The sequence below is a fragment of the Eulemur rufifrons genome, chromosome 2 (genome assembly GCF_041146395.1).
Source record: "Eulemur rufifrons isolate Redbay chromosome 2, OSU_ERuf_1, whole genome shotgun sequence".
Taxonomy (NCBI): Eukaryota; Metazoa; Chordata; class Mammalia; order Primates; family Lemuridae; genus Eulemur; species Eulemur rufifrons.
This window is the reverse complement of record NC_090984.1, coordinates 30090624-30114317: the sequence shown is the minus strand read 5'-3', so window position 1 is coordinate 30114317 and position 23694 is coordinate 30090624. Positions and strand designations below refer to the sequence as shown.

The window sequence follows — 23694 nt, the reverse complement described above, 5'->3', positions numbered from 1 at the left end:
GCCTGTGCTCTGTAAATGGAACAACAAAGCCTGGATGATAGCACATCTGTTTATAACATGGTTTACTGAATATTTTAAGCTTGCTATTCAGACCTACAGAAGAAAAGATTTCTTTCAAAATATTACTGCTCACTGACAATGCACCTACTCACCAAGAGCTCTGATGGAGATGTCAAGGAGATTAATGTTGTTTTCATGCCTGCATCCATTCTGCAGCCTATCGATCAGGAGTGATCCAGCTGATTTTGACTTTCAAGTCTTATTATTTAGAAAATACATTTCATAAGGCTATAGCTGCTATGGGTCGTGATTCCTCTGATAGATCTGGGCAAAGTACATTGAAAAACTTCTGGAATGGATTCACCATTCTAGAGGTTATTAAGAACATCCATGGGAGGAGATCAAAATAGCAACATTAACAAGAGTTCAGAAGAAGTTGATTTCAACTCTCACGGATGACTTTCAGGGGTTCAAGACTTCAGTGGAGGAACTAACTGTAGGTGTGGTAGACATAGCAAGAGAACTGAAAGTGGAGCCTGAAGATGTGACCGATTTGCTGCAATCTCATGATAAAACTTCAATGGATGAGGAGTTGCTTCTTAGGGATTAGCAAAGAAAGTGGTTTCTTGAGATGGAATCTGTTGCTGGTGAAAATGCAATGAACATTGTTGAAATGACAACAAAGGATTTAGAATATTTCATAAACTTAGTTGATAAAGCAGCAGCGGGGTTTGAGAATACTGACTTCAATTTTGAAAGAAGTTCTACGGTGAGTAAAATGCTATCAAACAGCATCCCATGCTATGAGGAAATCTTTTGTGATGTGGTGAACTTTGTTGTTGTCTTATTTTAAGAAATTGCCACAGCCACCCCATCCTTCGGCAACCACTACCCTGATCAGTCAGCAGCCATCAACATTGAGGCAAGACCTCTACTAGCAAAAAGATTACAGCTTACTGAAGGCTCAGGTGATTGTTTGCATTTTTTAAGAATAAAGTATTTTAAAATTAAGTTATGTACGTTTTTTGGAAATAATGGTATTGCATACTTAATAGACTGCAGTATAATGTAAGTATAATGTAAATATAATATTTATGTGCACTGAGAAACCAGAAAATTTATGTGATTTGCTGTATTGCAGTATGTGCTTTATTGTGGTGGTCTGGAACTAAACCTGCAATATCTCTGAGCTATGCCTGTAAATTTAAACGATAGGATTTCTCAGATTGGGAAAAATGAAAAAGTCTGACATGACCAACCATTTTTGAGAATGTTTAGCGATGGGACAGTTTTTATATAGTTGGTGGGAGTATTAATTAGCACAACTGATTTGGAGAACAGTTTGACACAATCTAGTCAAGCTGAAGATATATATGTCTTTATGACTAAGTTTTGCTCCTTAGAGAAGCTGTTACACATATGCACAAAAAGGTAGAATGTTCATTGCAGCAAAAAATTGAAAACAGCCTCAATTTTTATTAACAGGATAAATTGTGGTATATTTATACAATGGCATACTGTTATAACAGCTAAGATGAACGAAATAGAACCATCTCTATACTTTAACTATAGAGTTAAAACTTAGAAATATAATATCAAATAAAAAGCTAGTTGAGGAATGATATAGGCAGTATGAAACTATATATGTAGCATGTAAAATAATAGTGTATATTTGTGAATGCCCAACATGTTGTAAGTGAATAAAGAAATACAGTGGAAATGACAAACTAATTCTAAAATATTGGTTACCCGTGAATATGGGGGTATGTTTGAGGGAGAGAGGGCAGTAGGATTGAATAATTGTATAACTGTGTCCTTATCGGTTTTGTTTCTTTTTTAAAAAAACTGAGACAAATAAAGCAAAATGCTAATGGATGATAGGTATAATGGTGTTTGCTATATTTTTCTGTGTTTGGCTGATTGCTTGAAATATTTCATAAAAATTCAATGTCTAATCTAAGCTGTTTATAAACTACAGTATGAAAACACTCATAAAGCAGTAAATTATTAATAAGTAATTTGGTAACTATTGCACACTCACAGTGGTCCAGGCACAGTGCTAAGTACTAGATCTTTATATGTGTTGGTTAGTGGTGAGCAACACATATAAAAACATTCCTTTCAGGTTGAGGGAGGCAGGCAATAGATAAGTTAGTAAATAATTACCTAGGTAAGTGCTATGAGGGAAGTAAAGAGGGTGGTGAAATAGAGAGTAATTGTTAGAGGCTGTTTTGTTTTGTTTTACTGTGCATTTGTTTGTTTATTAATGAGATGAATAATTTTTTTTTAAGGTAAACACGAAAATGAGATTTATTGAAGACAGAAAGATAAGATTATAGAGCAAGAGCAAGATACAGGTTTACAAAGCGAGACACACACCACACAGATGATGTCTGGACCCATTGTAGCTAAAGGCAGAGAGTAAAAAGAGAGCTGAATAATTTTTTTAACAGCCAAGTTCACATACCACAGCAGTCCCCAGTCTTTTTGGCATCAGGGACCAGTTTCATGGAAGATAATTTTTCCATGGGGTAGGGGGTATAGGGGGCATGGTTTTGGAATGATTCAAGCACATTACATTTATTGTGCAGCCAAACCTCTCTGCCAATGATAATCTGTGTTTGTAGCCCAGCCGCTCCCCAGTGCTAGGCTGAGATCAGGCATTAGATTCTCAGAAGGAGCGCGCCACCTAGATCCCACAACCTAGATCCCTCAAATGAACAGTTTACAGTGGGGTTCGGGCTCGTATCAGAATCTAATGCCACCACTGATCTGACAGGAGGCGGAGCTCAAGCGGTGATGCCAGCCATAGGGAGCGGCTGTAAATACAGATGAAGCTTCGTTGGCTTACCCACCACTCACCTCCTGCTGTACAGCCCGGTTCCTAACAGGCCACCGGATACCAGTCCACGGCCTGGGGGTTAGGGATTGCAGACATACCATACAGTTCACTAATTTAAAGTGTCCAATTCAATAGTTTTTGGTATATTCACAGTTATACAGCCATCACCATAATCTAATTTTAGAACGCTGTCATCACCCCCAAAAAGAAGTCCCCAAACATATTATTAGTCACTTCTCCATTGCTCCCTCTCCCACCCTGGCAACCACTAGTCTACTTTTTCTCTTTTTGTCTATTCTGAACATTTCATGTAGGTGGAATCATGTAATATGTGGCCTCTTGTGACTGCTTTTCTTCATTGAGCATGTATTCAAGAATCGTCCACATTGTAACATTTATCAGTACTTCATTTGTTTTTATTACTGAATTATATTCCATTGTATGAATATACCATGTTTTATTTATTCAGCCATCAGATAGATATTGGGATGTTTCCACTTTGGGGCTATTATGAATAATGCTGCTATGAATATTTACATATGTACAAGTTTGTTTTTTTTTTTGAGGCAGAGTCTCGCTCTGTTACCCAGGCTAGAGTGCCGTGGCATCAGCCTAGCTCACAGCAAGCTCAAACTCCTGGGCTTAAGCAATCCTACTGCCTCAGCCTCCCGAGTAGCTGGGACTACATGCATACGCCACCATGCTTGGCTAATTTTTTCTATATATATATTTTAATTGGCCAGATAATTTCTATTTTTTTTTTTTTTTTTTTTAGTAGAGATGGGGTCTCACTCTTGCTCAGGCTGGTCTTGAACTCCTGACCTCGAGTGATCCACCCGCCTCGGCCTCCCGGAGTGCTAGGATTACAGGCGTGAGCCACCGCACCCGGCCTTACATATATACAAGTTTTTATGTGAACATGTTTTCAGTTCAGTAGAGGCTATTTTAAATAAAGTGGTCAGGGAAGGCTTCATTGAGAAGGTGATATTCAGGCTGAGTGAAACTTGGATAAAATGAATTATGCAGAGAGCTTAGGGAACAACATTCCAATAAGTCCACAGACGTAAAGGCATGCAAAGTCTTGGTGGGTTCTAGGAGCAGAAAGGATGGTAGTATATTTGGAGTGTGGTAAGTGAGGAATAAGTTAGAGGGAGACAAGGTTGGAAGGGTCTGCAAGATATAGGTCATGTAGAGCCTTGTTGCCATGGTAAAGAGCTTGGATTTTATTGTAAGAGCAGTGGGAAACTATTAAAGAGTTTTAAGCAGAGAAGTGATTGTGTAGGATTTATGCTTTAGAAAAGATGATTCTGGCTGCTGTGTGAATTATAAGGGGACAAAATTGAAATCTGGAAAGCCATTTAGGGAGGTTGTTATAGTAGTGTGGGATAAATGAGATAAAGTAGCTTTGTTTAGGGCCACCAGTGCAGATGGAGAGCCATGGATGGATTTGAGATCTATTTGGAGAGAATCTTCAGGCCTTAGTGGATTTCATATGGGGAAGAGAAAAGAATGAACAACTAGTCTTAAAATTTTTTCTTAAGCATGGAGTAGATGGTACAATTTACTGAAATGGTTAAGGCTGGAGAATAGGTTTAGAGGCCCAAATCAAGAGTTCCCTTTTGGACATATTAGTTGGAGACTCTTGTTTTAAACAGTTTCCACATTTCTAGAAATGTGTGAACTAGTCATGTAACTATACAAATACAGAGTTCAGGGTAGTAGTCTGGGTGAAAATAGAGTTTTATGATATCCTAGACTTAATTGATTGCAAAATGCACCATTATTTTATGTACCATGAAGAGAAAAAAAATGCAACTAATTAAACTATGATACATGCTTTCTTATTACTTTGAATATTTTTTATTTATTGAAAGAGCTCTTTTAGACTTATTTAAACTGTTAATGCTATCCAGCCAAAGACCGCCAGAAACACACCTTGTAGTTGTTGGGTTTATCGCTTATTTCAGTGAGGGAGAACACACACCATGGAGAAACATGTCTCAGTAAGAGGGTGTAGAAAGATTCATTATAGGATTTGGGCTTTGCTTGGGTGATTGTGGGATGGTGTAAGAAAGTGAGGGTTTGCTTTAGATTGGATGCTGTCAGAAAGCAGGGACAATTCTTTGATTATTGGATATTTTGTGGATGGCATAGTGGCCTGTCATTCGACAAAAGTATGCAGTGGTCTTATTTTGTTTCATTTTACCATGTCTCAGAGTAACCTGAAATTGGCTGGTATTCTTTGAAATTGTTTTATGTCCAATAGAACAAAATGGTCTGGCTGTGTGCTTCAAACCAGCTTGTAATAATATTGAGGTCTATTTGTGAATATCAGATCAGTTTTGGATGTCAGGGGCTGCTTATTTTCTTTCTCAAAGAAAGTTTTAAAAAGTCATTAAATAAATCAGTAAGTCCCTCTTCCATAAACATAAATATGAAAATATAAGCAAAGTAAGTTGGTTACGGTATTCCTAAACCATCTTCACATTTCAGATTCCATTCTTCTGTATCAGTTTTTCACTCAGAGATGTCAGTATCCATGTTTTTCCACACAGTATTATCCTGTGTCATTAACAGTAGTAATGTAGCATTTCTGACAGAGTGCTCTGCTATTATCTCTGGAATTTTTTTCTAAGCCATCAACACCTATTTATAAGTTTGCCGCTTTCTTGATCTTACCAAAAGATGTCAACAGTGTGTTTTCAGACAAGAAGCAAGACTCACTCATACTCCTTCCTCAAATGGCCTTTGCATGGTTTGTTGACTGAAATATTGAGGAGTTACAGCTGTCCAGTCATGCCACCCGGAATAACAGCCAAGCTCCCACATGCTCAGGCAATGACAGCCATGTTGCCACTTTTTCTAAAGCAATTGTAAGGTGCTGCTTTCAATTGTAATGCATATCCTGATTTTGGAGATAGTACATGAAAAGAAGTACATTTTAGAATTGATAAAATATAGCAAATTTTGGAGTTGTCAATCAATAAGTTGTAGTATTTAAAGCCCTGAGACAGGATGAGATCACCTAGGAAGAAAGTATAGATCAGAGGTTATCAACTCAAATGACCAAAATAATGATGTATTGATTTAGGAGCCAAGGAGTCATTTGCCTTGGTTTCCATCTTGGTTTTGCCGCTTGCTGGTTTTGTAATCTTGGGCAAGTTACTTAACCTCTGTAAGCCTGTTTGCTCATCTGTAAAATTGTTATAATAATTGGTACCTATTTCGTAGGCTCTGTGTGTGTGTGTGTGTGTGTGTGTGTGTGTGTTAGGGGCAATAATTGGAAACACTTTGAAAGATAACCTGGCATACAGTGAATGCTCAGTAAATATAAGTGAAGCCAACTGAGTGGGGAATGTGGTTAATTTGAGAGGGCAGGGTCCATCTTAAGGGGGTAGCTATTGTCATGTAAGATGCAGATCTAATTTTTGAAAGAGAAGCTAGAAATCCAGATGTTTTTAAAGTGAAAAAAGCTTATTAAACTTGACTTATTCAACAACTGTATGTAAATGCTTACTGTGTGCTTGGTAGTCTTCCAGACACTGGGACTCAGGCATAAGCAAGGCAGACAAGGCCCCTGCTGTCATGAAGTTTGTATACTGAGGCTGGTGGTGGTGGTTGAAGACACACAATAAAAGTAGGTAAATTTATTGAATAATTTCAGATAATAATAATTGTTATGAAGCAAGTAAAATAAAAAATATGAGAAGAAATGGCGAGAACTATTTCAGATTGGGTAGTCAAAGAAGGTCTTTCTGAGGAGGTGACATTTGGGCAGATTACACTATTAATTACTTACTACCTACAAGCCTAAATGTTAAGAAATCATGCCCAGTTATGAGGACTGAATATTATAGGCGGAGAGAACAGCTGCTGCAAAAATCCTGAGGTGGAAAGTACTTGGTGGTGAATGCAAATTAAAAATTAATGAGTAAATAAAACCAAAAACTTCTCTGCAGGCAATATAAAATATTACAGGCTTGATTTGGCCCTGAGGGTGCCAGTTAATGATAGAAAACTGATAGCTGTTAAAAACAGAGAGAAAAGAAGCAGCACAGGATTGAGTGCTAAGGCACTCAGACATTTACAAGTTGAGCAGAGGAGAAAGAACCAGGAAAGGAGACAGAGAAGGAGTAGCCTATGAGGCATAAAATCCAGGACAGTGTCCTGTAGTGTCTTAGAAGCCATGAGAGCAGAGCATTTCAGTGGGGTGTAATTCAGTTGTGTTCAATGCTTTTGAGAGGTTGAATAAGATGAAGTTAGATATGTCCATTGGATTTGGCAACGTGTAGGTTATTGATTATCTTGATAATAACAGTTTCGGTGGAGTGGTGGGGATGGAGGTTAGATCAGAGTGGATTTAAGAGTAAATTTATGGTCAGGAAGAAGAGATGATTATAGATAACTTTTAAAGATTTTCTTTTTCTTTTCCCTTTTTTTTTTTTAAAGACAGGGTCTAGCTCTGTCACCCAGGCTGAAGTGCAGTGGCATGATCATAGCTCACTGCAGCCTTGAACTCCTGGGCTCAAGCTACTCTCCTCCCTCAGCCTCTCAAGTAGGTAGGACTACAGTCACGTGCCACCACACATGGCTAATTTTTCTTAATTTTTGTAGAGATGGGGTCTCACTATGTTGCCTAGGCTGGCTCAAACTCCTGGCTTCAAGTAATCCTTCTGCCTCGGCCTCCCAAAGTGCTGGGATTACAGGAGTGAGTCACCACACCTGGCCTAAAGATTTTTTTTTTTGGTTGATGAGAAGGGAGGAACAGAGAAATCAGTGGTAAAGACAGTGTTCTTGAAGTTCAGAAAAGCGAGATCACTATGGCCAAGGAAGGCTTTCTTTCTAAAGGATGTGGGCCTTGAGCTCTGTTTTTTAGTATCACTAGAATATGGATCCAAAAAGGGAAATTAAAAGAGGATACAAACTGGTACATATACCTAATTGAGTAATATGCAGCTATAAAAAGAATGAATAAGATCTTTATGAACTGATAAGGATTGATTTAGGTGAAAAAAGCAAGGTGTGTAAGAATGTATATTATATGCTACCTTTTATGTAGAAAGAGAAAATAAAAAAATTTGAATATGTTTGCTTATTTTTGTAACACACACACACACACACATATATACAGAGAAAAGATACACCAGAAACTAATGAAATGGTTCCTATAGGTGGGGAATAGGAATGTAGCAGAGGTGGATGGGTTTGGGAGTAGGACTTCTGAGGATATCTATTTATAAAGTTTGACTTTTGAACAATGTGAATGTTTTTACATATTCAAAGATAAAATTCAATAAAAGAGTATAAAAAAGCAAATCTTGAAATTAAATACAAACAGAATCAAAAGGACCTAACTGTATATCAGATTGACAACATAATCAATTAATAAATACAAATAACAAATAAATTAATTAATACAAATAACATTACAAATAACATTTGAACATAGTACTCTGGTTCTTTAGTGGAATATGTTCTTTTTTTTTTCAATCAACCTTCTGCCCTTTCGTAGAATATATCCTAAGGACAAAAAGAACTGCAAGTAAATGTTATAGTTAATAAGTTTACTGTTGATGTAAATATTGACTTTCTAATTCTGAAACTTTTTTTAAGATAAAACAAGTAAATGTTAATAGGAACCAAGATTTTCACTGTTGAAGATAAAAATATTAAATAACAGAAGGTAAGGAACAGCTCTATAATAATAAATTTGAGTTGGAAACTTCAGTATGACATCCTGATTTAAAAAATTTCTAGCTAGACTACTAAAAGATGAACGTTGAGTACACCTCAGTGTGCCCAGATCCTGGCTGCTAAATTACCATTCCCCACTAAAGGAACTAAGGCTCCCCGAAGAAATGGCCAATTATTCCAAGTCTGTGCTAGGAAAAATACAACATCCTCAAAGGGTACAGGTCATGTCAGAACAATACAGGAGTACATTTGAAGGGATTTCCACTGGCCAAATATGTGACAATTTGAACATTAAAAAAAAATAAGATTGGTAATGGATTTTGGCAGAGTGGATTGTCAAAGAAGATCCATGAGTCCATATTGATAGTCAAAAAGAAATAGAGAAGACCCAGGTGGAGGAGGGAGGCAGGAAGTGGTTATAAAAGGGGCACCATGAGGGATCTGGAACTGTTAAGTATCTTGACTGTGATGGTGGATAGATGAACCTATATGTGTGATAAAATTGTATAAAACTTAACACACAGACTGGCCGGGCGCGGTGGCTCACGCCTGTAATCCTAGCACTCTGGGAGGCCGAGGCGGGTGGATCGCTCAAGGTCAGGAGTTCGAGACCAGCCTGAGCAAGAGTGAGACCCCGTCTCTACTAAAATAGAAAGAAATTATATGGACAACTAAAATATATATATACAAAAAAATTAGCCGGGCATGGTGGCGCATGCCTGTAGTCCCAGCTACTCGGGAGGCTGAGGCAGTAGGATCGCTTAAGCCCAGGAGTTTGAGGTTGCTGTGAGCTAGACTGACGCCACGGCACTCACTCTAGCCCGGGCAACAGAGTGAGACTCTGTCTCAAAAAAAAAAAAAAAAAAAAAAACTTAACACACAGACCCACATGCACATACAGACAAATGAGTACAAGTAAAACCAGGGAAATCTGAATAAAATAGGTGGATTGTATTAATGTCAGTGTTTTGATTGTAATATTATACTTTTTTTGTAAATATTACCCATTGTACACTAGGCAAAGTGTACAAGGGAGCTCTCAATATTATTTCTTAGAACTGTGTGAATGTACAATTATCTCAAAAATTTCAATTAAAAGAAAGAGGCTGGGTGCTGTGGCTTATGCCTGTAATCCTAGCACTTTGGGAGGCCAAGGTGGGAGGATCACTTGAGCCCAGGAGTTTGAGACCAGCCTGGGCAACATAGTGAGACCCCATCTCTACAAAAAAATAGAAAAATTAGCTGGGTGTGCCCGCCTGTAGTCCCAGCTACTCAGGAGGCTGAGGCAGAAGAATCATTTGAGCCCAGGAGTTTGAGGTTGCAGTGAAGTATGGTGATGTCACTGCACTCTAGCCTGGGCAACAGAGAGAGACCCTGTTTCAAAAAAAAGAAATGAAAAAAAGAAAGAAAGAGAAGGAGAGGAAAGAAAAGAAAAGGGAAAACTGTTCTTCACAGAAGAATGCCAGCTAAAAAAAATGAAAAAGGAATGATGGAATTAGAAAATTATAATTTCATGAAAAATTATAATTCATTATAATTATAATTTACAAATATAAAATTGAATCAGGCAAGGATTAACAATGGATGCAAGGGTATTGTTAGGGAACAGGAGATTACACTATTAGATTACTTCCTAATTACAAAAGGAAAAGTGTACCTCTCCAGTGGAGAGTTCTGGCAGTCACCTTCTCAATGAAATCATCAAATTGGCATCACAGTCTGACAGTGTGATGGTATGGTCCTCCTCTTAGGATTGCCATAAGTACCCACATCACCTATGAAATATTTTTGTCAAAAATGATTAAAATGAAGGGATATCCAAACAAATCCAGAATATTATACATTTTACAAGACTACTGGCATGGGTTAAAAAATAAATGTAAATGGAAGTCTCTATTAGATAAAAATAGGCATGACAATCAAATGGAATATATGAACCTTGAGTGGATTCTGGGTTTAAAATAAAAGTATAAATATAGTGGTTTCAAGATAGCCACATCCAGAGCTCCATCAAGACGTGCAGTTTCTTTCCTCTTCTCTTGAATCTGGCCAGGCCCTGTGGCAGCTTAATGAATAGAACGCTGCAGAGTGATGCTGTGACCAGTTCCAGGCTTAGCCTTTTTAAAAGGACTGCCAGTGACGACTTCCTGTCTGGGAACATTTGCTCTTGAGACATTCCCTCTCAGAGCTGAACAACCCTGCTGTGAGAAACCCACTCCACGTGGAGAGGCCGCATGTAGTTATTCAACAGTTTCAGCTGAACTCCTAAATGGCAGCCAACAACAGGCATGAGCTATGTGAGTGACCCACCTTGAATGTTCCAGCCCCATACACTGTAGCCCCAGCCAACATAACATGGAGGGGAAGGACTCTACAGCTAAGCCCAGTCAACCCCCAGAAGCATGTAAGATAATAAAATGGCAGTTTTAAGCTACCAACAATTTTGGGGTGGTTTCTTGCATTCCAATAAATAACTGAAACAATTAAACATTTGGGGGACAGTTGTTCAAATGTAGATTCTTTATTAGATGATATGGAATTATTGTTCTTAGGTATGAAAAAGCTTTGGTAATTATGTAAGAGAATGTCATTTCTTAGGAGAGACATGTTGAAATATTTAGGGGTAATGTATGATGTCTGCAGATCATTTTGAAATGATTTAATAAAAGAAAGGTGTGCATATAAAAAGCAAATATGACTAAGTATCAGTTGGTAAAAGACATGAGTTTTCATTATACTTTTTTCAATTTTTTCTATAGATTTAAAACTTTTCAAAATAAAACATTTGGGTAAAAAGATTCACATTAAAAATACAGTTTTGGGGGCCCTCAGCGCCCACCAGTGTGTTCAATGATTTGCTAGAAGGATTCATGGGACTTGGCATATAGGTGTACTCATGACTAAGGCTTTTTAGAGCTAAAGAATACAGGACAGGATCAGCAATGGAAAAAAAACCACAAGTGGAGTCTGAAGAAATCCATGCACAGGCCTCCTTGTCCTCTCTCCCTCCTTTACAGGGATATACTTGAGCATGCTCCTTTCTGTAGCAATGAAAAATGCAGGAACTTACATGTAATGTTTCTGTCCAGGGAAGCCCATTAGCAGTTGAGTACCTGTGGTTTTTATTGGAGGCTGGTTACTTAGGTAACCTCTGCCTAGCATGTACCAAAATTCCAGACTCCTAGAAGGAAAGTTGATGTTCACCATAAATCGCATTGTTTGAGAGCAGTCTAGGCACACTGAACCATCCTTATTAGTTAGGGGATGGAGGAAAGCCAAGTTTCCAGATGCCAGCCAAAGGCTGATCTTGGAAGTAGGCCTTTTTAAAGATTGCAGGCTCGGGCCTGCTGTATTTACTCGTCTGTACACATACTGATCACACACATGTAAAAATAAATACTGATTTGAATGAGACAAGAAATCCCTATGTAAATTGTTAGGTAGCAGATGGTTCATTGTGAACTCTTTGTAGTCTGCCAGAGAATATGAAAATGGGGTGAATTGCTTTAATTTCAGTTCACTAAACAGTTATTGAAGCATTAGGGATATAGAGATGAATAAGACAGTCCCTGCCATCAAGGAACTGAGATTTAGAGGGGCAGTTAAACCAATCAACAATAATTTTGGAAAAGTATGATAAGTATTATAACAAAAGTGAGTACAAAATAGGAAGGAGGCTATTAATTCTGATGTTAGAGGTGAGGAGGAAGGAAGAGGAATTAACATTTGACCTGGACTTTGAAGGATGGTGTTCAGCAGGTATGGAAACGTAAAACTGCCCTCCAGTCAGGAGGAAAAGCAACTGGAATATAAGTGCTTACTAGTTGCCAGAGTCTTTGTATATTATTATACTTTAATTCTTACAGCAATCTTGTGAAGTGTAAGTGGTTTTATTATTTTTAAAATGATGACAGTTGCTGTGGGTTTGAAAGCGAATGACAGAAGTAAAAAAAAAATGATATAATTAGGATATGAACCCAGGTCTAGCTGACTTAAAAGCCACCTTTTGCTCTTTTCACTATTCACTGCTCTTTTCATGAGCAAAGGCACTATTCCTTTCCTAGTAAAAGGTGGGCTAGGTTGTGCAGATCAACCTTTCTGTTAAACACAACCAAAAATGTTGAATAAAAATTTCATAAAAACATTGAAAAGTCAACAAGGTAGAAATGAAAGTGGGTACTCAGAGAGTTAAGCTGAACACTAAAATTGCTTTAGCTTTGAGAACATTTGCTCAACTAAGTGAACTTGAACTTTGGTTTTGACAGCCCAATAGAGTAAACAGAAGTAAGATCAAAGCCCAGGACCCACCAAAGGTGTGACATGTAATAGGAAATTTTCTCCCTAAATTGTACTTCAGAGAGGACTGTACACTTAGGGTTAGAATGAACTTGAGATAAACCCATCCATCTCCCTAAACCCAGTTGCCTGAGCACTGAGCAGAGTGGAAGAAATGGTCCTTGAGAAGTCAAAACTATAAGTTGGCTCTCAAAAGGTTATGCAGCCCAAATTCACACAATTTAGGAGATCCAAAAACCTTCAAACCATGAATTTAGCATAAAGTATCTCAGTGGGTAGGGCCCCTAGATACTGGCAGAAGCAAATGCAGATCCTCGCTAATATAACTATGCTGATATCAGATAAAATAGACTTTTAGGCAAAATGTATTTTTAGAGATAAAAAGGTCAGTTCATAATGATAAAGGTTTCAATTTACCAGGAAAATACAATAATATTAAACTTACAGGCACCTAATAACATGGCCTTGATAATATATAAATTAACAGAAGTACAAGGAGAAATAGACAAATTTACAGTAATGTGATTTCTCAGTGATTGATAGAATAAGAAGACAAAATTCAGTAAAGATATAGATTATATCTACAAATAATTAACAGTATACCTGTTAATGGACATATATAGAGCACCGTACCCAACAACTCCGGAATATACGTTCTTTTAAAATTTACTAAGAACCTTTACTAAAGTTGACTATGTACTGCTTCCTAAAGCAAGTCTCCATAAATTTGAAAGGATTGAAATTACACAGAGAGTGTTCTTTTTTTTTAATTTTCTTAATTCAGTTCAGCCCGAAGAGAGTGTTCTTTGATCACAGTGCAATTGAGAAGTTAATAACATAAAGATAACTAGAAAATCCCATGTGTTTGGTAATTAAAAAACCCATCTCAACCCATGTTTTAAATAAAAAATTAGAAAGTAATTTAGACTGAATAATAATGAAAATATTACCTTCAAAACTTGAGAGATGCAGCCAAAGTAGGATTTGGCAGGAAATTTATATTGTTAGATGATTATATTGGAGAACAATAAAGTGTAAAAATTAATGACCTCTGAATCTCCATTTCAAGAAGTTAGAAAAAAAATAGCAACGTCTCTCAAAGAAATTAAAGGAAGGAAATAATAAAGATAAGAACAGAAATAGCAGAGATAGATTCAATAAAACTAAAAGTTCTTCTTAAAAGGTAATTAAAATTGATAGATATATTGAGAAGTTTAAAACACAAACCATATCAGTAATGAGAAAGAAGACATAACCGTAGAAGCTACAGACATTAAAAAGCTAAGAGAATATCAAACAAGTTAATGTCAGATAAAATGGATAAATTCTAAGGAAATAAAGAGTTTCTACCAAAGAGATAGAAAACCCTGATAGCCCAATGACCGTTCAATAAATTGAATCAGTAGTCAAAAATCTTCGCACAAGGAAACTTGCAAGTCCTAACAGCTTCACCAAGGAGTTCTATGAAACATTTAAAGAAGTAATTCCAGTTTTATTAGCTATCTGTTGCTATAACAGATCACCCAGTGTGTAGTGGTTTAAAACAACAATAATCATTTATTATCTCTCGCAGTTTCTGTGGGTTAAGACTTCAGGAAGAGCTCTGTTGGGGGCTGGCGTGGGACCTCTCAATAGGTTGTAGTCAGATGTCAACTGTGGTTGAGGTTAAATGATGGCTGGAGTATCCACAAGGATATCTTACCTTGTTGGCAGGTTGGTGCCCATATGTGAGTTCACTACAAAGGCCTCTACACTGGGCTGTTTGAGTGTTCTCATGACATGGCGTCTGGCTTTGCCCAGAGTGAGCAGTCCAAGAGGTCTGGATGGAAACTCCAGTGCCTTTTATTTTATTTGTTTTTAAATTTATTTATTTATTTTTGAGACAGAGTTTTGCTCTGTCACCCAGGATAGAGTGCTATGGCGTCATCATATCTCCCCGCAACGTCAAACTCCTGGGCTTAAGAGATCCTCCTGCCTCAGCCTCCTGAGTAGCTGGGGCTACAGGTACATGCCACCACACCAAGGTTATTTTTCTATTTTATGTAAGGACAAGGTCTCCCTGTTGCTCAGGCTGGTCTTGAACTCCTGAGCTCAAGCCATCTTCCCCTCTCAGACTCCCAGGGTGCTAGGATTATAGGCCTGAGCCATCCCACCCCTGGCCTCCAATGCCATTTATAACTTAACCTCAGAAATCACACCATTGCTTCCCTTGCATTCTGTTGGTTATACGCATCAGCCCTGATGTCAGTGTGGAAGGGGACTACACATAAATACTGAGGGAGAGAACCACTGGGGGCTGTCTTGCAGGCTGGCTACCACACCAGACTTACGTTTCCAGAGAAGAAGGATAGGGAACACTTTCCAATTCATTTTACAAGGCAAATAAGAGAAAGGGAAATAGGCCAATCTCATTCATAAATATAGATACTAACTTTTTTTTTAATTGCTTCAGGGTTGCTTCCTCCCAGTTTTGTTTTTTGTGGTTTTTTTTGAAACAGAGTCTCACTGTCTTGCCCAGGCTGGAGTGCAGTGGTGTCATCATAGCTCACAGCAGCCTCAAACTCCTGGGCTCAAGTGATCCTCCTGCCTTGACCTCCCAAGTAGCTGTGCTACCACACCTGGCTAATTTTTTTTTTTTTTTTTTTTAGAGACAGGGTCTCACTATGGTGCCTAGGGTGGTCTTGAACTGCTGGGCTCAAGCAATCCTCCCACCTTGACCTCCCAAACTGCTAGGATTACAAGTGTAACAAGTCCCACTACAATATTTTTGAACTTGTTTCTGGCATCAGCTTTTTTGCTAAAAGATACCCCGCCACCACTACCACCTTTGGAGAAGCTGAACCTGACATAGTCAGTGCACTGCTGGGCAGGAGCTGTTCCATTATTGCTGAATTAGCCTTCGAAATCTCTGGCTCACCAAGGGGAGTGCGCGGTGGGCTGCATGTGGAGGGGGGTTCGGGGTGGGGAGGTAGGTGTGCCATGCCTGTGCGGCCAGCTGGGCGAAAAAAAAGTCTCTCTGGCTCATAGAAATGTTTCCTGAACTCCTGGGCTTGTGCTATGGCTAGGCACTTAAACCTTGGTTGGACACATCTATTTGCCTGAGAAAAGTAAACCAGGCAACTCAAACCTCTTGTTCTCCTTCCAAGTGAATTAGGGTATGGGGAACACAAGAAGTGATCTAGATAGGAAATTTACCTCTAAGACATCACAGAACTCTAGCCTCCATGACAATATTTACCTCAAAACCCCATTTACCTTACTGAGGAACCATCTCTCTGGAAATGTAGCCCTTTTTGATGAGGTTTTCTAATTTCCTCCTCCTGCCAGAGAAGAATCTAGATTTCTAGCCCTTTCTGTGAGCTTCTTAAGAGCATGAAGTCTGTACTGCCACTGGGGAGGTTCTTAACTAAAGCTTGGCTCAATGCTCCCACCCACTGAGCCTTCATTCTCCCTCTTTTCCTGACTTTCTTGGCTATTCATTTAGGCTCCCACTATCTCTTGGTGTATACCTCTTCTCCAGCCTTCTCTGTCTTGTTGATTTCTTTTGATGAGTGAGAGCACAGAGAGCTAAGCCTACTACAGAAAAATAAATGAACTAGTTGTGATGCTGGGAACATGCTGTGTCTTGCTTGTCAACCTTAAACTGGAGGTAGGAGGTGGGTTGTTTGTCATCCACAGAGAAAAGTGTTAAGTTGTTTTACTTTAAATTATGCTGCTAAAGGTATGTAGCAACTTCTGGGAATAAATGAGCAATTTGGAGAATTTGTAACTCCTCTGGTCTTGGTTTGGTTGGGGGTTAAGAAGGTTGGAGCCTGAGGCTAAATTAGAACCCAGGCAGAGCATGTTTCATTTTCATTCAACCACGTGTAATCCTCTGCTCTTCCATCTACCTGTTGGAATTAGTTTATCGTACCGGTCTCACCTTTAGTGAAGCTTTCCCGAACCGTTCCTTTGTGCTCTTTCTTATTAACTCCTATAATGCTTATGGCCTTTTACTACTCTTTAGGTCTTGAGCATATGTTCCCTGATAGCTATTTAATATCTTCTCACAGGAAGTGACTCATCTTTCCCACTGGATTCTCTGCTGTGCAGCTCAGGGACTGAGTCTTGGAGATCTGTGGGTTCCCCCATAATACCGCACATAGCACCTTGTATGATTTGCCGTTTTCAGAGTGGACTGGTTCAGTACCCGATTGTTCTGCATAGTTAGAGCAGTTTGGAGTCCTTGCAGGAGCTTACAATCTCAGATAGGTACATCTAGGCATAGAGAAACTGTACACAGAGATGTGAATAAATGACTAAATATATTTTCTGGTGGGGGGAGGCACAGAGTAGGGGGAAGGATGAGGAGAAGAAGCACCCAGTTTAATCTAATTTTTCTCCTCATTAAAATGCCTTCTTGCATCCTTGGTCTCTTTTCACAGAACCCTGCCATCAGCATCACTGAAAATGTGCTGCATTTCAAAGGTCAGTATCTGGGCAGATGCTCCCAGCTCTATACACAGTAAAGGAGGCATGGTGGTGGTTTCCCCTTTATTTATTTTTATCTATTTGTTTTATTCATTTTTAATTGATGTTCACCCATCCAATTCTCTTGGAGTAAACTAGATTGTTTTGATTAGAATATATGATTCTAACATATGATACTAGAATATATGATTAGAAAAGTCAAAGAATTTGTTTAAAACCCTGCTTTCCCCATGGAGAGGCAGTAGATGCAAGGGGTGGGGAGGGGGAAGAATCCGGAGCTAGAAACCGGGAGATCTGCCGTCTAGCTCTAATTCTGCCACTACCTTGGACGAGTTATTGACTTCTCTGGACCTATACAACGAAGATATTGGGTTATAAGTTGAGTTTCTCAAACTCGAGGATCCATGGACACCTGAGAATGTGTACACAGGACCTTCAAGGGCTCATGGACTCCAGATTGAGAAACACTTGAAGAATTAAATATGGTTACTTTCAGTGATATTTGGCTCCATCACTTCAGCTGTGAACAGAGACTCAAACACAGCCACTGAACTTGTGTGGCAGTACTTGATTATAAAGTGGCCATCTAGATGATCCAGAATATGCTGCTTTTTAAAAAAAGGTTAGAATGAAAACAAAAAATAGAAATTTTCTTGATGAGACTTTGTGGCTCCCTGATATTACACTTACAGACCAGTTTGAGAAACACTGCACTCTAGCTGATGTCTGAGGCCTTTCCTGCCCTCACAGTCTCTGGGTCTGTGAATCTGCCTCCCTCTCCTTTCCCCTCAGTTCAGACTTACCGCTCTGCCTGGGAGCGTAGGTCTGCATTCACTGTCACCCAGTGGGTGGGATTCTCCCTCTTCTCCTCTGTTCCAGTTCTTGGGGTTATTAGAGTGTGAAGAGTTTCTGCTTTACATAAGATTCCGTCCACCCTAACATACGTGCATGGAAGTCCAGCCTGGCTTTCGTATCTACATTTCAGGGTGAGAGTAGTGGTGGTAGCAGCTCAGTTTTTTGGGAGTTATATTAATATATACATTTAAAAAGATGTTAAAGTGATAAAGCATATCTTGCCACTTAGAGCTTATAGACTGCTCTACCTTAAGGAATTTATGGTTTTAGAGAGTCATAGCCACCTGTAGCAAATCTTAGGCAGGTTTTACTACGTATGCCAGATAAGGGAAGAGAAGCCCAGGAAGGAAGCACATAGTGAACGAATCAGAAGTAGAGGAGGGAGGATGCCCAGCAGCAGCCCTGGGTGCAGCCGTCTCTGGCGCCCAGGCTTGGTGCCTGCTGGATTTGGGGAAAGGAGCTGTGTCAAGGCACAGTGATGGGGCAGGGGCCAGCCTGGGGTCTTCCCTCCCGGTTCCACCTGTCCTTCATGAGCTGAGAAAGATTGTATTTCTTTTTCCTTGTTCCATTTGGGATGTGCTAAAGGAGAAGTCAGCTTCTCCCTTCATTCTGTCCCTGGTTGAGAGGTTTTAGATTCAGAGCCGTCTTTGAGACAGTCCAGCATTTTCATGTACCTTGCAACTTCCCTTAACCACAGTCAAGATGATACGCCCACCTGAGTTTTTGCTGCTCTGGATTTAGAGCCAAAGTAAATGTGAAAGTTAAATTTATATCTCTGTGGCCCCTTTGGCTTTGCTTTTCATATTATTTTTCCTGCCTGTTATTTGTACTGGGTAGCATCAAGGCCATGCTGGAAGATTAAGTAAACGCTGTGAAACTGATCGTCAGAGGACATGGGGAGATGAACTTCTGTCCAGGATTTGGCTTATCTAGCGTTGGGTGGCCTCCACGCATTTTGACAGGACCCATTAATATTTGCGTACTTATGAAAGAACTACACTAGGCTGACTTTTGGATGGCCTTGTTCTGCTCAAGTTCACAATAACCCACATTTCTTTATAGCTCAGGGACACGGTGCCAAAGGAGACAATGTCTATGAATTTCACCTGGAGTTCTTGGACCTTGTGAAGCCAGAGGTATGTTCTTTCCTTTCTGACTTCCCTTCCCATGTTAGGAAATGAATGCTAGTGGTTTAGCGAAATGGGGAGCAGGGTTTGTGGGAGAGAAGAAGATAAAAACCAAAGGGGAATGATAGAGTTCTGTTATTTGGAACAGAGCCCAGATTTTAGCTGCAAAGGAATGGGAAAGTCAGAGAACCTGAGTTGAATCTGGGCTCTGCCCTTTATTAGCAGCGTAATCGTGAACAAGTCTCTTCACCTGTTTGAATTCCAGTTCTCTCATGTATTGAATGAAGGATTGGACTAAGTGATCTCTAGGGTCCTTTCCAGCTCTGGTATTTTCTGATTTTAGTGATGGTGGAGGAATATGGCACCTATTGAGAGCAGAGTTACATGGGGTAGGTGAAGCCTGCCCCAGGGGGTTACTTTTATGTAACTTTGCCACAGAGACAACAGGAAAAATAGAAATCAGAAATGGCGAAGAGCCAGGCACCATGGCACGTATCTGTAATCCCAGCTACTCAGGAGGCTGAAGCAGGAGGATCACTTGAGGCCAGGAGTTCAAGACCATCCTGGGCAACATAGCCACATTCTATCTGGAAAACAAACACACACACACACACACACACACACACCACACAACAGAAAGGGCCAAGGCAGCTGGTCTTTAGGAAGAATGTTGGAAATATAATTGAAGTTTCCCTTCCCTCAGGCCTGAGGAAGCTTCACTCACATGGAGGGAGAGATGAAATATACCATCAATCCAATAGATGGTATATTTCATTTTCTAGAATCACGCTCTTGGCTATAGGGGCTTGAGTTTATTGATCTCTCTGTGCAGGACACTCTGTTTTTTTGAAAACGCATTAATAGTAAGCGGTGGCATAGGGGCAGAGAACCAGCCTGTCATGGCGCTTGCTTTGGAGACAAAGGGAGAGGCCACGTAGACAAACAACAAGCTGAAATAGCCTCTAAGAACTTGAGTTTAGATGGGAAGACTCCCTAGGTTGGCCCTTGTAGAAGCGCTATAACTGATCCAGTACAGTTCTGGCCTTGATGCAGGCATTTCTAAAAACAAAGGTTTGCTAAGCCAGGGACAGTCATTTTCAATGAGAGGAACATTTGGAAGCTGAGGGTGCCCTTGAGAGGGTGATTGGACACAGTGCTTCAGGTGATGTGGCTCTGGCAGGAGGTTCATGCTGGTTGCCTCCAGGCTGACCAGGAACTATCTACCTTTCTTAATCTGATATTCTTCTGTGTCATTCACTGGGAAAATTAGAGAAAGACACTGCTGTTCTTACCATTTATTCTTTGTGCAAGCCTTTGGTCCAGAGGATTCCTTTGCGTCAGGACATGAGCAGGAAGGGGAATGAGCAGCCCCTCTGTCGAGCAATGCTGGCGTGGTGCAGTTCCAAGGAATGGAAAAGGGCATGCTCACATTCTCACTTTCTCTCCTAGCCGGTTTACAAACTGACCCAGAGGCAGGTAAACATTACAGTACAGAAGAAATTGAGTCAGTGGTGGGAGAGACTCACCAAGCAGGAAAAGCGACCTCTCTTCTTGGCCCCAGACTTTGATCGCTGGCTGGATGAATCTGATGCGGAAATGGAGCTCAGAGCCAAGGTTAGTAAGGATCCCAGGACCTGGCCAGTGAAGACAAATCATGAGGAACCCAAGTTAGGTGGGCCACTTCAGATACCTCTCAGGGTCTGATAGAAGAGGGACAAAGTTAAAAATTCACTTATAGACCTGGCAACATGATTTTAAAGAAGTACTGGCCACGTATTTTGTAGACTGTCCCTCAACTGGGATTAATCTGATGTGTTTCTTATGATTAGACTAAGATGATGGGTTTCGGGAGGAAAACCACAGAAGTAAAGTGTCATTCTTATCACATTATTCCAAGAGTACATACTGTCAATACGACACATCACTGTTGATATTAACCTTGGATCATCTGCCTCAAGGTGATCGTTGTCAGGTCTCTCCACTGTACCATCACTGTCCCTGTGCCTCTGCCCTTTCCTTACCATGCCCTTTGGAAGGAAGTCACTATGTGTAGTCCACACTTAAGGAGTGGGGAGTTATGCTTCCTATCCTTTAGGTGGAGTAGCTACATAATTTACTTAGAATTCTTCTGCACGGGAGATTTGTCTGTTCTCTCACATTTATTTATTTTTTCAATCATTTATTTATATCAGTGCAGACTCACGGATATTTATTTTATTGTTTGGGTTATAATCTAATACTATGTTATTTTTTTTTTGTTGCTCAAATTGTTTCAGCTTTGGCCACTGGGAGCTCTTTCCTTTGGCTCTTGTGTCTTTTTAAGAAATCTCCATCATTGTGCAACTTTTTTTTGAGCACTTCCTTACTTTCTGATGCTGTAAGCTGCTCCAGGCTTATCTTATATATTCCCTGCTCCAGCCCTAGAATAGCCATTTCTCCAAGGAGCTCTGTTCTTTTTGTTAAGAATGATATTGGAAACCAGGATCTGCTCATTGCTACTGGGGTGTCATTGCTCTTGGGTCCTTAGAACAAGGAAATACATGTATGCATACTAACCCATGCATATACAGGTACCTATAAATATTTCTATATCATCTGTACATTAAGCTGAATATGAGTTCATACTGATGTTGGAGAAAAATTATACATACTGAAGCTTCTAGAAAAATTATACAAAAACTCTGGAAGTGTTAAAAAAAAATAAGATAGCAGTCAACTTCCTGCTTTAACCTTCTGTTTTGTTTCTGTGACTGTGACAAATGTTCTGGATGTCCTTTCCAACTCTAAGATTCCAAGATTGCCCAGTTGGCAGCGTGGAAGCCAGCTGATCGGTTTAATTCCGTGGACAATGGACGGGTGTCCTGTGATGCTAATGCTGCCTAGTAAGGAGTCAGGCGTCTTGGCACCATGAACTAGGACATTTTCCCCATGATGCACTGAACACAGTGGGAGGAGGTGGCTTTGAGGGAGTCAGATTACTCTTCCAGCATGTAGACTTTTGCAAGCATCTAGGAATTCTAACTTGTGTTCTTGGAAAACTTCTGTCTAAATTCTAGGAAGAAGAACGCCTAAATAAACTCCGACTGGAAAGCCAAGGCTCCCTTGAAAGTAAGTTGCCACTGCTACAATGGTAGTCACCAGTTAACTTGTGCTAGCGGTGGGAGGAGAGATGAATGGGATGTGGCAGGAGAGCGAATGAGTTCATCCCAGTGAACCATGTGGGTGAGTTTATGAGAATTCCTTTTAGATCCAGTGCCTAAGCTATGCACACCCACATCAGAAGCCTTACCTTTAATGTTTCCTTTCTGCTTTGGGCATGACATCATCTGAGTACACCACGGCTGGTGTCACAGGATAGAAGAACCTTAGTCTCCTGGACTAGCCTAATGCCAGATGGCAACCAAACCCCACATAGACATGTGGGCGTTACTGCATGGGGCCAAGGCTGCACTCCTGCAGCCTGGTGCTTTTCTCCCAACTGAGATCTCAAGGGCTGTGCCGTAGCTAAGTGTGATTGTCAGCCCCAAAGATGGAGAGTAGTCCTGCTATTCATTAACCTTTTAAAAGTCCATTTCTATTTCTGTCTAACCACTTATAAGCAAGAAGCTCTAAAAGTGTATTATCTTCTGGGTGGCGTAGTTAAATTAAATTCAGCAGCTGTCTGTTACATTCGTGCTACATGGAAAGCATTGTACTAGGCCCTTGATGTAGAGACAGATGAATCCATCATAGCACCTGTGCTCAAAAGAGCTTATGTTCTAGTGGGAGGACAATGCAGGTGCATGTAAAACTAACTCGGAAAAGCAGAATGAAATAAGCACTCCCCATTTAACCTAAATTGAAGTTTTTCAAGTTCTAGTGGCACTTATTTGACATGCCATAAGTAAGGAAGGGAAAGGTTTTAGAGCAGTGGTTCTCAAACTATGTTCCATGGTACCCCGGGGGTTCCCAGAGGTGCTTTGGAGGGATAGATCAAGCAAGCAGGTCTACTTCAGTCAGAGCAGCTCTCTTTGGTGTTTTATATGTTGAGCTTTTGAATAAGGTTTCTTTTGAAATGGGGTTTAAAAAAAGATTTGAATACCCTAAACTAAGAAGAATATTTTTTTAGAAAAGCATAGGAAAAGAGAATATTAGTGGATGCAAAGAATTTAACAACATAAAAATGTCACCTTGAGATTTAAATTAATTTTTTGGTGTTTTAAAGGGACAAACTTCCGAGATAGGTATAAATTCTTATATATGGATTTTTACAGTGCTAGGTAAAGCCTTTAACTGTTTTATCTAAATTTCATAAAGTTTTCTGACGAAGGAAGTTCTTCATGGTGGGGAAGTATAGTAAATTTTTGTAGTTTTGAGGAAAAAAATTTTAATTAGTTAAATGTTGCTAGAAGTCTGACGGTTTTTGGCCCC

General features: G+C 39.7%; 1 protein-coding gene across 1 annotated transcript in view; it reads left to right on the top strand.

Annotated features, from left to right (window-relative positions):
- HACD3 (3-hydroxyacyl-CoA dehydratase 3) overlaps positions 1-23694 on the top strand; it is a 44036-nt gene that overhangs the window by 6025 nt on the left and 14317 nt on the right. Inside the window, exons 2-5 of the mRNA XM_069458810.1 lie at positions 17257-17299; positions 19220-19293; positions 20734-20898; positions 22341-22392. Coding sequence (XP_069314911.1) covers positions 17257-17299; positions 19220-19293; positions 20734-20898; positions 22341-22392 — 334 coding nt within the window. The remainder of the gene's footprint in view (positions 1-17256; positions 17300-19219; positions 19294-20733; positions 20899-22340; positions 22393-23694) is intronic.